Source organism: Gobio gobio (genome assembly GCF_949357685.1).
Source record: "Gobio gobio genome assembly, chromosome: 12".
Taxonomy (NCBI): domain Eukaryota; kingdom Metazoa; phylum Chordata; class Actinopteri; order Cypriniformes; family Gobionidae; genus Gobio; species Gobio gobio.
The window spans coordinates 30,481,953-30,497,232 of NC_137105.1; the positions used below are offsets into that span (position 1 = coordinate 30,481,953).

The window sequence follows — 15,280 nt, forward strand, 5'->3', positions numbered from 1 at the left end:
GACCAATCAAGGCGCGAAATGAGCGTAACGCCTTCAGTGACCAAATACCGAAATAGTTTATTCAAATGAAATGATTTCAGATAGTTGGCATGCATTATTCTTGAACCAATAAACTCACGTTTACCTCCTGTATGTCTGAATAAAGAACAATGACATAAGAGGAGTTTCAAGTTTTATCCTAGCACATGACACGGAAGTAACTGCAACAGCATAACATCCTCATGACAGGCTTCAGCAGCAGTTCATAATCATCCATCAAAACATGCAAACTCTGCTGTTCATATTCTCCGGTATTTTTGTGTGCTCTGCTCAGTTTTATGTTATAGATGATCGAATTGGATTAGGGAGAGAATTTGATGGAATAGGTGGATTAAGCGGAGGAGGAGTAAGTTATTTTTACTTATTTTTTAAATGAGTGCTGCTTGCGAACATGTTGAAAATTCATTGTGTTGGTGGTTGCGGTTGACAAACTGACTGTTTTGTTCTCAGGCTACTTCGCGACTTCTTGTCAACTATGAAGAACCGTATCGGAGTCAGATATTGGATTTCTTATTCAAGGTATTGGGTCGCATGAGCTACAGATGTGGCATTATGCTGCCTTCACGTGCTCTCGGAATTATCGTAAATACGAGTTTCCTAGGTAAAAATTGCACATGAACGCCCTCACATTTTGAAACTTGAATGCAATGAGCTCGTAATCACGACTTCAGAAATCGGAATGATCAAATATCAAATAACAATTCCGAGAGCACGCGAAGGCAGCATTAATGCTGCTTCACGTGCTATCGGAAATTCTGAAGTCGAGATTACGAGCTCATCCCATTTAAATTTCGAAAGTGGAGTGCGTTCATGTGCAATTTTTACCTAGGAAACTCGTATTTACGATAATTCCGAGAGCACGTGAAGGCAGCATAAATAGTCATGTATTGAATAACCGGATGTGTTATATGTTTGGTTTTATTCAGCCCAACTTTGGAGCTTCTCTGCACATCTTAAAGGTAGAAATAGGAGGCGACGCTCAAACCACAGGTAATACAAAGTGTCTATCTGTCTTGTCTGGATCTATTAATTTATTCAGCAATGCATTACAAATTTAAATTTCAGGTTGAGCATAAAGTAAAATATGTCAGGGTTATACAACTGTCTTTATCATAACGAAGAGAAAATGCTAATAAAAAGAATGGCATTCCTGAGAAGAAACCCCTATGAAGTAAGTTTGACATAATATTGTATATTATGTATTGTATTGTAGCAAACCTTCGTTGTTTATGTGGGGAAAAATGTTCACGAATCAGGGTCATATGATGTGAGTCATGTGGTACTTAAAACAGGAAATGACATGACAAAGAGCACCTCCACATAATTTCAGAAAATCTTACATTTGACCTTTTTAGGACAAGGCAAGGTTCCTTCAGGTTGTAAAAATATGAATTCGATAGATAAATATATTTGTTGTAAAAGTATGAAAAATAAATAAAACTTTCAAAAATAACAATTAAGATGTGTATACTTTTAAAGAAACAGCATCTAAGTGCAAATAGCCTGCCTTGTTGACAAAGGCTTTTTACATCAACTACTTCATCATTGTCTAGTTGAGCCAAACAAAATTACAAAAGAAGCCCATCCGGTAAAGGAGCAATGGGCTGGATCCTGTTCTACTCTACTCCCATAATACTAGCTCAGGTGGTGTTTTGGTAACACTTTTTTTAAATTTATTTTTTATCACAGTGTCCTTGTTACATACCGGTATGTTACATGTACTTGCATGTAAATTATGCATAATTATGCAAACCTTATTCCTAACCCTATAGTACACGTAGTTAATTAATTTTACTCTATACTTACTCAAATAAGTAAGATGTAATTACGCCACCTTAAAATAAAGTGTAACTGTATTTTCTTTGCACTAAGTGTAAATAGTAGTTAGATGCTATTTATACTTAGTGAAAAAGTGTCAGATACTATTGGTACCTCAGTACTGTAGAACATTTATAAAACAGTATGTAGTAACAACATATGCAGTTTACTGCATATGAGTATATTAATTAAAATCATAAATGGATGCTTCCTTATTGTGATATTACGTGTCCCTTTCTTTATAAAGCCTACACCTACCCTTATCCATATTGATCAGTAAAGATGTCCTTGAGTCCCAGGAAGGGAGCCATGGTATCAACAGCATGGTTACAAAATGAGCTGCATGTGTTGCCGTCAATGTGGCAGCCCGTCCGATTAATGTGAAAACACCAAATCCAATTTTAGTTATGTCTATGCCTGTTAGGTACTTATATTAAACTGTAGTTCAGGTAGTCAAAAACACATAAGGAGAATAGTGTTAGAATAACCTCAGCATTCACAGACATTCACATTCGGACGGGATTAGATTAATCATAGAGTTTGCAGAAAAACATTAGGTAATTTGGCCTGGAATTTTTACAGAGATTGTGTGAGAAACTGATTTGGCAGATTCCGACGGGATTAAAATATGAACATATAGTCACATAGTCTGTGAAACAGGAATTTCTCTAACATCCAACTGGAAATGTCCTGTCCAGTTAGAAAATAAATGCTGTCCAGTGTCTTTGAGGCTGCCAGCGATTCACCATTACATTGACCCAATGATAGTGTGGAGTTATTCAAACTATTAAATATAATGTAAAAATGTTTTTATACTCAATTATTTAATACTTGGAAATGCATTTTAGACAAAAAAAAACTATTGTACAATGCCCAGTCTCAGCAATTTAGGTTTCTCAGAAACACAAATTAAGAAACTTCAAGTTTGGATTACTTACTTTTTTCTTTCCATTTGTTTGATAGATGGCACAGAACCCTCTCACATGCATAGTAAGGATGAAGGGAATTTTTTCCGTGGGTATGAGTGGTGGCTCATGAAAGAAGCCAAGAAGAGAAATCCAAACATCAAGCTGATTGGTAATCGATTTATTCCATACTGCATTTGCTATTTATATTATAAGGACAGAAATAATGTAGAGAAGATCACAGATATTTGACTTGATTCAATGCTTTGATCTTGAAGGTCTTCCCTGGGCCTTTCCGGGATGGGTTGGATATGGAACCCAATGGCCATACCACTTTCCAAATGTTACTGCCAACTATATTATTACATGGATCATGGGAGCAAAGAAGCATCATAACCTTGACATTGATTATATTGGGGTATGTATGCTTTAGCTTATCATTATGATGTCTATTTTTTGGAGGGAACCTTTATTTGAGCTTCTCGTTTTGATATATATTTTTCAGATATGGAATGAGAGAGAATATGATCCAACATACATTAAGGTAAAAATAGTCATCTTAGTTCCAAACAGCCTAACTACCTTGGCAGTAAGATTATTAATATGTCTGTCTGTCATTTCCATAGGTGCTGAGAGATATTTTGGACAGAGCTGGTTATACAAATATCGGCATCATTGCTGCAGATGGAGACTGGTCCATTGCAGCTGCCATGCTGAAGGATCCATATCTGAATGATGCTATTGAGGTGATAGGGTGAGCAGTTTGGACATTTTGGCCTTATAAACCCATATAATCAACCAACTAGCCGAGCTATTAAGTGTAAGCTAAAGTGCAGTTAGAGTTTACAGTCTTTACAGTGTCCACTACCCAGGCACCCACACAGTGAAGGAAGCTCTGTTGACGGAGAGGAAGCTTTGGTCATCTGAAGACTACAGCACCTTCAATGGCGACATAGGTGCCGGATGCTGGGCTCGCATTCTAAACCAGAACTACGTGAACGGCAGAATGACCTCGTAAGCTGTTTTCAGAAACATTTCGCTAGCTCTGCATTACACTTCCTTATGCTGATGTGCTCAGAGTAAGCCTGCTTTGTTTTAGGACTATATCCTGGAATTTGATAGCAAGTTACTACCAGAATCTGCCCTTTGGTGGAGATGGGCTGATGACCGCGGAGGAGCCCTGGAGTGGACATTATGTAGTGGAATCTCCAATATGGATGACTGGTAACAGGTTTATAATAGTTATCTACATATGCTGCTACATAAGTTATGAACTTTGGCACCTTCTGTTTGGCCAATTTTGGGGTCAACCTTTTTTTTTTTGTGTGTGGTCAGGCATGATCGTAACATAATCTGAAAATATTTGGGCAATTTTGGGGGGAAAAAATCCAAGATGGGGAAAAAACAGTAATACACAGTCAAACCTAAATTTATTCAGACACCTTCAAACATTTCTCACATTATCACAGTTTTTTCGCTATAGTTTAGAAAATGGTACTACAATGACAAGAAGTTAAACTGTGTCCGAACAAATTAATCTTGATAATGTCAGATAACTTTGATAGGAAGGTATGTACAATCAAAATACATTTAATTTAAGTACACAATTAGATAATACCAATTTAGGTAAACCAGTTACCAAGCAATTCTTAATTTTGTTCAGTCTGTGGTGTAAAAGGTCACATTAGCAATTAAAGAGAAAACACTAAAGCAAAACATGGTCAGGTCAAAGTGTCTGAATAATTTTAGTCCCAAATTTGGTACTGGTAATTTTACTGGTAGTCCACTGTATGAAGAAATTTTGGCCATAATCTGTCAGAGTTTACTTTATTTTGCTATACTCCCTTACATAATGTATATAAACTATAGTGTCCTCCACCCATTAATAAAAAATTAAATGTGGTGTCTGAACAATTTATGGTTTGACTGTGTATATACACACACACACACACACACACACACACACACACACACACACACACACACACACACACACACACAAACACATATACAGTGGGGAGAACAAGTATTTGATACACTGCCGATTTTGCAGGTTTGCCCACTTACAAAGCATGTAGATGTGTCATTTTTATCATCGGTACTCTTCAACTGTGAGTGACTGAATCTAAAAGATTTTTAAGTAATTAATTTGCATTTTATTGCATGACATAATTATTTGATACATCAGAAAAGCAGAACTTAATATTTGGTACAGAAACCTTTGTTTGCATTTACAGAGATCATACGTTTCCTGTAGTTCTTGGCCAGGTTTGCACACACTGCAGCAGGTATTTTGGCCCACTCCTCCATACAGACCTTCTCCAGATCCTTCAGGTTTCGGGGCTGTCGCTGGGCAATACAGACTTTCAGCTCCCTCCAATGATTTTCTATTGGGTTCAGGTCTGGAGACTGGCTAGGCCACTCCAGGACCTTGAGACAGAGTACTGCACGGGTCCGATTTTGTAAATCCGCACTGCCAGTACCCGCAGTGCTCAAAACCGTATCCCACAGTTTTTCCGACAGCAGCTCTAACTTAAATCCGCACCCGACCCGTTTAAAATAGAACCGACACCCGACCCGCACCCAAAATAAAATCAGTTTAGCATATCACATTATAGACACACTTACAAAAATGTTTATTGCCAGCATACAGAAGTTATTAAACGACCAATAACACAAGGAGAACTTCAGCCGAAGCTGTCAAAAGGCTACATCATGAAGAACATGGTTATGTGTGCTTATCATCTCTACGAGGCACATTCAGTTCTGTCCTTGTTTGAAAAATACTGTCCGATAGAACTGCTTGTGCTTGGTTTGTTACCACAGTTATCTGCGTGCTTCCTCAGCGATGAAGTTCCACATTTGCGGCTATCCAATGCGATCTTTTCTTCAACTCCTCAGGATCCATCTCGATGACTGCAGTGCAGGCAGATCACGCGAGCGCGGTTGTGATTCTCCTGGGAGGGCACACGCACAAACTGATATGGATTTGAAATTATTTTATCAACTTGAACCACAGACAAGGCATATTTTTGTAGATGTGTTCCTAAAAATATGCATATATTTTTTAGGAACACATCTACAATATACATATTTATTTGTTTGCACGGGACTGTTTTAAACCCGTGTTTAGACCCGTGTTTTTCCCTTGTCCGACCCGCCCCGCACCCGTATCCGACACAGTTAGAATGTTTTTCACCCGTTTCAGCAATATTCGCGGGTCACCTGTCGGGTACCCGCACCCGTGCAGGATGCTTCTTACGGAGCCACTCCTTAGTTGCCCTGGCTGTGTGTTTCAGGTCGTTGTCATGCTGGAAGACCCAGCCATGACCCATCTTCAATGCTCTTACTGAGGGAAGGAGGTTGTTGGCCAAGATCTCGCGATACATGGCCCCATCCATCCTCCCCTCAATACAGTGCAGTCATCCTGTCCCCTTTGCAGAAAAGCATCCCCAAAGAATTATGTTTCCACCTCCATGCTTCACGGTTGGGATGGTGTTCTTGGGGTTGTTCTCATCCTTCTTCTTCCTCCAAACACAGCGAGTGGAGTTTAGACCAAAAAGCTCTATTTTTGTCTCATCAGACCACACCTTCTCCCATTCCTCCTCTGGATCATCCAGATGGTCATTGGGAAACTTCAGACAGGCCTGAACATGCTCTGGCTTGAGCAGGGGGACCTTGCGTGCGCTGCAGGATTTTAATCCATGACGGCGTAGTGTGTTACTAATGGTTTTCTTTGAGACTGTGGTCCCAGCTCTCTTCAGGTCATTGACCAGGTCCTGCCGTGTAGTTCTGGGCTGATCCCTCACCTTCCTCATGATCATTGATGCCCCATGAGGTGAGATCTTGCATAGTGCCCCAGACCAAGGGAGATTGACTGTCATCTTGAACTTCTTCCATTTTCTAATAATTGCGCCAACAGTTGTTGCTTTCTCACCAAGCTGCTTGCCTATTGTCCTGTAGCCCATCCCAGCCTTGTGCAGGTCTACAATTTTATTCCTGATGTCCTTACACAGCTCTCTGGTCTTGGCCATTGTGGAGAGGTTGGAGTCTGTTTAATTGAGTGTGTGGACAGGTGTCTTTTATACAGGTAGTGAGTGGAGAACAGGAGGGCTTCTTAAAGAAAAACGAACAGGTCTGTGAGAGCCGGAATTCTTACTGGTTGGTAGGTGATCAAATACTTATATCATGCAATAAAATGCAAATTAATTATTTAAAAATCACACAATGTGATTTTCTGGATTTTTGTTTTAGATTCCGTCTCTCACAGTTGAAGTGTACCTATGATAAGAATGACAGACCTCCACATGTTTTGTATGTAGGAAAACCTGCAAAATCGGCAGTGTATCAAATACTTGTTCTCCCCACGATAGATAGATAGATAGATAGATAGATAGATAGATAGATAGATAGATAGATAGATAGATAGATAGATAGATAGATAGATAGATAGATAGATAGATAGATAGATAGATAGATAGATAGATAGATAGATAGATAGATAGATAGATTTATTTACCTAACCATTCACATAGAAATTGGGTTATCCACCTTTTTTCTACACCCCATGGCGTTTTGCGCAAATTTTGGGAGTGACTTCCGTTGCACTGTAAACAATCAGCGAAAGTAAAAGCGTTTTCAAAAACTGGGTACAAGATTCTACCTTCAACCATCGAACATTAAAAAGAAATTTAAAATCATGAACAAATTACTACAACAGTCCATGAATAACCCCGAAAATCTCCGCAGCAATATTATGGACATGTTAAATATCACTGTATTATGTAACATGCATTGGCTAATCAAAAATGTTCATTAACTGAAACATTGAGTGATAATATTTCAAAGTGATTTCTGTCATTTTGACAGACAATAAATTCTGTATTTACCTGCTTTCGAAACATTCCAGTAAAGATCAATGATGCACACACTTCATAATTTATGATACGAATTCTGCTGTAAAGCAACTCTAAAAAAGACAATAGTGTCGTTATTCAGCTCAAGTCAGTTCAGTGTTGATTAAGCCCAGTTCAATAACTGTAAAATTCATCAAATTATGAAAGGAGTTAAATTCAGCTATAAGCAGCTCTACCGAAGACAATATGTCGTTATTCACTTTGAGTCAGTTTAGTATTGATTCAGTTTAGTAACAGTGTCAATGTTACAAAATTTGTCAATTATGACATGTCAAAGTCGAAACAGCTGTAAAGCAGCTTTGCTTGGTGTCATCGTTCAAGTTTTGTTTCTCATTGAATCGTGTAAATACAGTCAAATCAATAATATTGCTGAATATTAAGTGTCTTATATACCCCAACTAAGCAAGCCAATGATGACTGTGGCAAGGAAAACATCAGGTGACAGAAATCTTCTCCCAAAAGTGAAAATTTTGTCATTTATTTACTCACCCTCATGTCGTTCCAAACCCATTCTTATGGATACCTGAGAGTTTTCAGACCGTCTCTCTATTGCAAGTCAATTCCACCAAAACTTTCAAGCTTCAAAAAGGTTATAAAGACATCGTAAAAGTAATTCAAACAGTATTGAATCAAGCTGTTCAATCCAAGTCTTCTAAAGGGACACAATTCCTTTATATTATGAACAGATTTCATTTAGGCTTTTATTAACATATAAGCATTGATCAATGCAAACACATAGCGCAAATCATATATGATAAAAGGAATCCCAACCATGCATGCTTGATGTGTAAGACCAAACCTCAATGGTTGTCACACACCAAGTAAGCTTTAAGTTTATTTTTCCTGTAAGAATTTCTTATATTTCTTTTTTCCTGTAGCACACACAACTCAATTTACACAGCCAGGCTGGTTTTATCTACAGACGGTGGGGAGTCTCACCAGTGGAGGAAGTTATGTGGCTTTAACAGACCGTAAAGGGAACCTAACAATTGTTATTGAAACCATGGTAGGTGGTTAGTCACTTTCTTAGGTCTTGTTAAGGTCACAAGTTTCAGTGAATCATTTATTTTGACCTCTATGCACAATATGAACACTCCTCCCTGTCTTCTTTGGTAGACACACAATCACTCTCAGTGCATTCGTCCTCCTCTACCCCCCTTTGACGTCTCCCCTCAGATAGTCACATTTCAGCTCAAAGGTTCTTTTGTAAGTGCAGTTCTGTCTGTCCTTGATATTTCTATCCATTTATTTCTTAACCTTAAGGCTTAATTTTCTGCTTTCATCTTTTTTCAGGCACATCTCACTGACCTTCAAGTGTGGTACTCAAAATTGGATTTTGAGACCAAAAAAGATACGCTCTTTGTGCGGAGGAGTCCTGTTAAGGTATATTTCAATTACTTCAGTCCATGTTTCATGTCTTAACGCAGTGCAGAATTGGCAGTAAAGTAACCTTCCTGTTTCCACACAGGTCTATAATGGTGTCTTCACCTTAAAACTGGATGTTGATGAGGTTTACACAATCACAACAGTCACCACTGGACAAAGAGGTTTCTACCCAGAGCCTCCCAAATCCCACCCATTTCCGAAGAAATACTCTGATGATTTCATTATTGGTAAGCAATATTAGTGTCAAAAGGAAACTATTGGCATTGACTCGGCTGACATTCCTAACAACATTTCTTTTCATTCCAAGATATCCCTCCATTCTCTGAGGCTCCATATTTTGCTGATCAAACCGGTGTGTTTGAGTACTTCAGAAACAGCACAGATAATGGCTCGCACGCCTTTACCTTACGACAAGTGATCACTGAACGTCCGGTCTGCTGGGCTAGAGATGCCGACCAGACCATCAGCATCATAGGAGACTACAGCTGGTATGTTTGATATTTTGATGAGCCAGCGAAATATGGGAGAACACACTTTACTTGCATCATCACAACATTTTATTTGCAACATTACAGTCAATCAACCCTCCTCAGTCTTACAACACACACAGTATCAGTTAATTTAAAAGCTACTCATTAAGAGAACTTACAGCTGTTAATAATGACAATGGTTTCAACCCCAATTACGCAACCAGTATATAATTCAAAATGAGAAAAGAAAAAGCTCAAATACCTGTAAGAAATAATCAAAAAGAAAACACAAACTGAACCCAAATTAAGTTTTTAGAATTAAAATAAAGTTTTAAATTGTTGAAGACACAAATAGATCTACATAAAAAATATATACCATTAATCAGTGGTGTTCTGAAAGGAGGAGGCGAAGTCCTTATAGTTTATATAGTTTTGAAGTTATGGTTTGGTACAGCAGGGGAAAGAACTAAATATAAAGTTGCTTTTTACAAATTTTTATTAAACAGTGGTTTACTGAACAAATTGTGTCTGTCCTTAAATGAATTCAATTATAACAAAAAGTTTCTTAAAGATAATGATTTAAACTATATAGAGAGCCCTTGCTTGCTCATTACTATAATATTAAAGGTTAACATCAGAGCCCAAACTATTAGCCTAAATTCAGTTGCTATTTATTCAACACTCAAATAACACATTGTATGCAAACATGTAAACTTCACATAAGGCAGTTTTTGCATTAACTTCTAAATCTAATTATAAAATTAATAAATGTAATGCAACGTGACATTGTTTACAAGCCGTTTTATTGACGTCTTTCCATCGTTGAAACACTGAGCGATTGCACGTTTCAGTAAGTTGGAATGTATCCTCAACATACCGTGCACCGTACCGGACGTCCTGTACCGATGGAGGCATTGCCTTCTTCTCTCACGTGTATTTTCCCCATTCATTCTCAATTACCCCCCATCAAATCCACCGCACTCTTTGGGGTCAATGTTAAAAGTCAATGGCCTCAGGGGAGGCAAGCGCCACGCTGTAACTTTACCTGTGGGTGTCGCTGTTGGACAGTGTTACTTTATAAAAACCAGTGATTTATACATTTATACTTTTTTTTTTTACGTCACATTTTGTAATATTTGCGTTATTTTATTTTTATAACATCGATTATTTTCACTTTGCAAGATATTTTATGAGATGTCAATGCTGCAGTTTTATAGTAAATTCTGCCTCATAATTAATCACAAAAGCAAACTTCACTCTTGTCTAACTAGGACAGACCTCAATGTATCCTGTGATGTCCTCATTGAAACGTCCGTCTCTGGAGGTGTGTTCCTGGCAGCCAGGGTTTATCAAGGTGGAGAATCCGTCAGAGAAACAAAGGGTGTCTTTTATTGGCTTTATGCAAATGGAACCTATAAAGTGACAAATGACATAGGTAACAATTTTGTATTTCCCTTTCTTTGAATACAGTGTTCATGTTTGGTTATATCTTTACGAACAGGGTTTGAAATTAAGTTCTCACACCAGCCATTGCCAGCCATTCAGAACTTCTACTATTAGAAATATTAGAAATAAACCAGATGATCAAAATTACAGCTGTCTAGAAGCTTTCCACACTGGATTTGACAAAGCGACCGTTGCAAATCTATTTCTTCTTTGTGTTATAAATAGCACAGTGTATGATATGGCATTGTGATATGGAGATATTGCTGATGCCTTTGACTAAATCAAGACAATAATTGACTCGTTTTCCCATTAATGTGATAAATTATTATTATTATTATCAGGCTAGTATTATTATCAAATTAATATTAGGGCATACATAATTTGATAATGACATCACAGAGAACCAACACTTGTGACACAGATGAAAATGTGTTTAAAACAGGCTACAAAACTACAACCCACATCAAAATGTTATTGTTCAAGTCGGTGTTTAAAGCTGCTTTTGATTTTCATCAATCACTGATTATTGTGCAGTGTTTGGACCTATTAAATACTGTTATTGGATCGTTTTAGGAAGAATAGTATTAATAATAATATTAATTTGTTATTGTATTGTTATTAGTTTCATTAAAATGTTGGTAGCACTTTATTTATATTATACAGTCCTGTTCCCTATGTACATGTACTTATTATAGCAATCGCAATAACTGGGTAATAACTAGGTACTAACCCCGAGCCTACCCCTAAACTTAACCATAACTCATGTAGTTACCTTATATTAACCAGTACTTTCTTAGGTAAGTACACTGTATGTGCGATAATATTGTTTATCATGATCTCACAGGCTGACAATATGACTATGGAGAATATCACACAACACTAGTCCATGCCAATGGTTTATTCGATCTGCTATATGAAATTATTTCCCCCCTGATTACAATCTTAATTTTGTTTTAATTTAGTTTGGTTCATACCTGAATTTACCATTTTTATTGTATTGTGACTGATCTTTTTGTTTTTCACACTGAAGGAGGAAAGAGAGTTCTTGCGGAAGGGCTGTCAGGAACAAGGGCAGGTGAATGGTATACCTTAACCCTTAGTGTCAAGGTAAAATCTACACACACATGTGCAACCTTTTAACTATTCATTATGTTTTTGTTCTTAAATGTGTATCTTTTGGTCTTCAGGGAAATTTTGCCTCAGGGATGCTGAATGGCTATACGTTGTGGGAGAACGCTGTTGTTCTCGAACCCAAGAATGGCTGGGCTGCACTAGGAACTCATTCTTTTGAATATGCACAGTTTGATAATTTTGAAGTAAATGCAGATTGATTTCCGCTTACTTTGATACATCACATTCATGTTTACATGATTTTTACACACTTTAATGTATTTTTTATTTTAGTGCACAAATAACACTGTGATGATTGTCTTTTTTATTTAATTTGGTGATTTGTCTTTTTTACTGGAATGATTAGTTTTCTTTTGGAGATTTATAAATGAGGAATGTGAGGTTAAATGTTGATCTTCAAAAAGGGACATTCTGTGCCAACTAACTGGGCTGTTTGTTGAAGTAGACAGTGACATGCACTACCAGTTTAAAGGCTGGACTTATTTGAAGTTTGTTGTCACATGCTCTTAAAAATCTTATCTTTAAACAGAATTAAAAATGTGAGAATTATTTTTAATAGAAATGACTCGTTCAGTGCTGTTTACAATGTATATACAACATAAAATTATAAAAGAGACCTGACTTGTACAATGGCAGCCTAGAAAATGTGCATAGATGTGTAGAGATAGTAGGTAATTTTACCCGACTTCAAGAATGATTAGATCATGCATAATTTAAAGCTGCAGACCTTTTTTTTTTGGTTAAAATTTATCCAAAATAATTTTTTTAGAAAGTACATAACCAGCCAGTGTTTTGACTGGTACTGGTAGCATTCTGCAGGAAATTCGAGTCTTAGCGTCATTATGTCACGTCTGTATACATAAAGGAGGAGTAGGCTATCGCATGTGAGGATGCTGCAGGTGGCGGATAATTTTATAGCCTTTTCTCACAGCAGTTGGAATAATTAAACGTATCATTTTGATGGCGGATTGTAATCCAGAAAGATCCAAACAAAAATGATCAGTGACAAGTGGAGATTCACCGTAGTCAAAAGCAAAAGAATAGACTGTACAGAAATTTTAATCTACAGGTAACGCTGATACACACTAAATACACAGTCTTGCGATGCTAATGCTGTTTACATTTACAATTTGAGAAAGTATAACCATAATAATAATTTGCACTGTTTGATGTGATATGAGCTAAGCGATCGTTAGATTCAATCGCCGCATTATTTATTGTAATGCTTTTTTTATCAGTTGGTCTGAACAAAAGTGGCAGACATGTTACTTGTTCTTATTTTAACCACTTGTTCAGACATTCTATTCATTGTCTGTCTGTCTAATTTTTTTGTTTGTTTTAAATTAAAAACAAATTCTGTTTTGTGCTAGATTAACTGAGACTTGTTACAGCACTTGCATATTGTTGATATTGTTGCCCTTGACTGCGCTAGTTGCTTCTATTGCCCTCATTTCTAAGTCCCTTTGGATAAAAGCGTCTGCTAAATGACTAAATGTAAATGTATTTTGGTGATACTTCCAAGATGTAGAATCTGTAATTCCGAAGTTCAGTATCCACACCGGTGCTGTGAATGAATGACAGCCAGAGGAGCCATGCTGATGCACAACCCACGTAAAGAAGATAACGGCAATTGCAGGTTTCAAATAGAGATGGCAAAGAGGCAAAACTTACGGACTACAGTTTTAGCAGAAGGTACTGTATATTACATTGCTTTCACTTTAGTACACAGATCTAATTTACACACAGGATTTCTGTACTTTCTGCATATGTGCACCGACATATCCAACTGTTTTCATGTGAACTTTGTATCTAGTTTAAAGTCCCATGGCATGAAATTTTCATTTTATGAGTTGTTTTTTTTTAACATTAATATGAGTTCCCCTAGCCTGTATATGGTCCCCAAGTGGCTAGAAATTTTGATAGGTGTAAACCGAGTTCTGGGTGTCCTGCTCTGCCTTTGAGAAAATGAGAGTTCAGACGAGCTGATCTGGAATCTTCCCTGTATGTCGTCATACGGGGAACGGTTACCTCCCCTTCCTCTCCTTTGCCCGCCCAGAGAATTTGGAGAAAATGGATTCCGTTTATCAGTCGCGATGTCAGCACAGGCTTTACAAACAGACTTTTACCATATGGATTCGACAGCACCGCCACAAACAGTGAGTAACAGTGTTCATTAATGCCTGATCTGTGATCAGTGGTTTCTGATGTGTAGCTAATCATTCAAGTTCACACAGACTTTCTTTCTAAAGCATTTAATACTGTCAGTCCCGCCACTGGCTGTCTTGATGCCCTAAGCGTAATTCATCTGTGAATCAAGCTAGTGACTAAAACGATCAACTTCACATGGTTTCTGTTAGTAACATGAAACAAATCCGTTATTGTTCGGATCTGTCAATCACACGTCGCGAGTGTATCTGCACACTTGTCCAAACTGCCATTATAACGAATGACGCTGTTATGCTGCACAAAGTTCTTACTGTATTCATGTCGATGTCGTGTTTGCTGTTAGTTGTGGTGAAAGCATTTTGTGAGAGAAATAGCACTGCAATGACGAGATCACTGCATTCACACGTTCAACAAACTGTCTGTGTACTCAATGCTCAAGCCTTTCATGTGATGGGAGAAGATCGAAAAATAATGCTATAATCAACACTTTCATGATTCGTTTATTTCGACGGCTGTGATGGTTAAAAAAAATGTAGGAAAAGTATTCGAGAGGGGTTCCACATGTTACAAAGTTCATAGAATAAGGAGGAAGAAGACAGGGTCGCGTGACTGGGACTTGTGTTTATTCAGAACACTCAGATACAAATAAAATAAACTTGCGCTCTCAACAACTCGGTACAATACTTTCTCAGCTATCTTGTGTGCCCAGTCCGTCTCTCTCTGGACTAGCAGTGCTTGCAGAGTCAAACGGTGTCTCGCTAAACCACGCCCCCTCCGCCACATAATCTAATAATCATTTCAAATGCAAAGATGTCAGCCAATCACAACAGTGGACGTTTTCACTGAAGTCTCACATCAGACACGCCCCTTGAAACAGAGCATTCAAGCCAGAGGGCTAATATCAGTATACAAAAAATGCTTTTTATTTCTAAATTATGACTTTTTATGTAAAAACCATACTAACAATATAAGTACACCTCAGGAAACATTATAAAATAAAATA

General features: G+C 37.6%; 1 protein-coding gene across 1 annotated transcript; it reads left to right on the top strand.

Annotated features, from left to right (window-relative positions):
* The first annotated feature begins 8 nt into the window (after positions 1–8).
* On the top strand, positions 9–13,484 carry galca (galactosylceramidase a). The gene is made up of 17 exons (XM_079831660.1): positions 9–385; positions 490–558; positions 966–1,029; positions 2,821–2,934; positions 3,041–3,180; positions 3,268–3,306; positions 3,389–3,516; positions 3,621–3,776; positions 3,862–3,986; positions 8,557–8,684; positions 8,795–8,884; positions 8,972–9,061; positions 9,147–9,291; positions 9,372–9,552; positions 10,806–10,969; positions 12,011–12,087; positions 12,168–13,484. The coding sequence occupies exons 1-17, from the start codon at positions 263–265 to the stop codon at positions 12,309–12,311; spliced, it is 1,977 nt and encodes a 658-aa protein (XP_079687786.1). The 5' UTR covers positions 9–262; the 3' UTR covers positions 12,312–13,484.
* The last annotated feature ends 1,796 nt before the right edge of the window (positions 13,485–15,280 follow it).

What these genes read in the sequence shown, in the direction of transcription:
- galca (XM_079831660.1), top strand. Translation starts at nt 263, where the DNA reads ATGCAAACTCTGCTGTTCATATTCTCCGGTATTTTTGTGTGCTCTGCT. An exon ending in TATTGGATTTCTTATTCAAG is followed by an intron (nt 559 to 965) that starts GTATTGGGTCGC and finishes GGTTTTATTCAG; the next exon opens with CCCAACTTTGGAGCTTCTCT. An exon ending in GATGCTATTGAGGTGATAGG is followed by an intron (nt 3,517 to 3,620) that starts GTGAGCAGTTTG and finishes CAGTCTTTACAG; the next exon opens with TGTCCACTACCCAGGCACCC.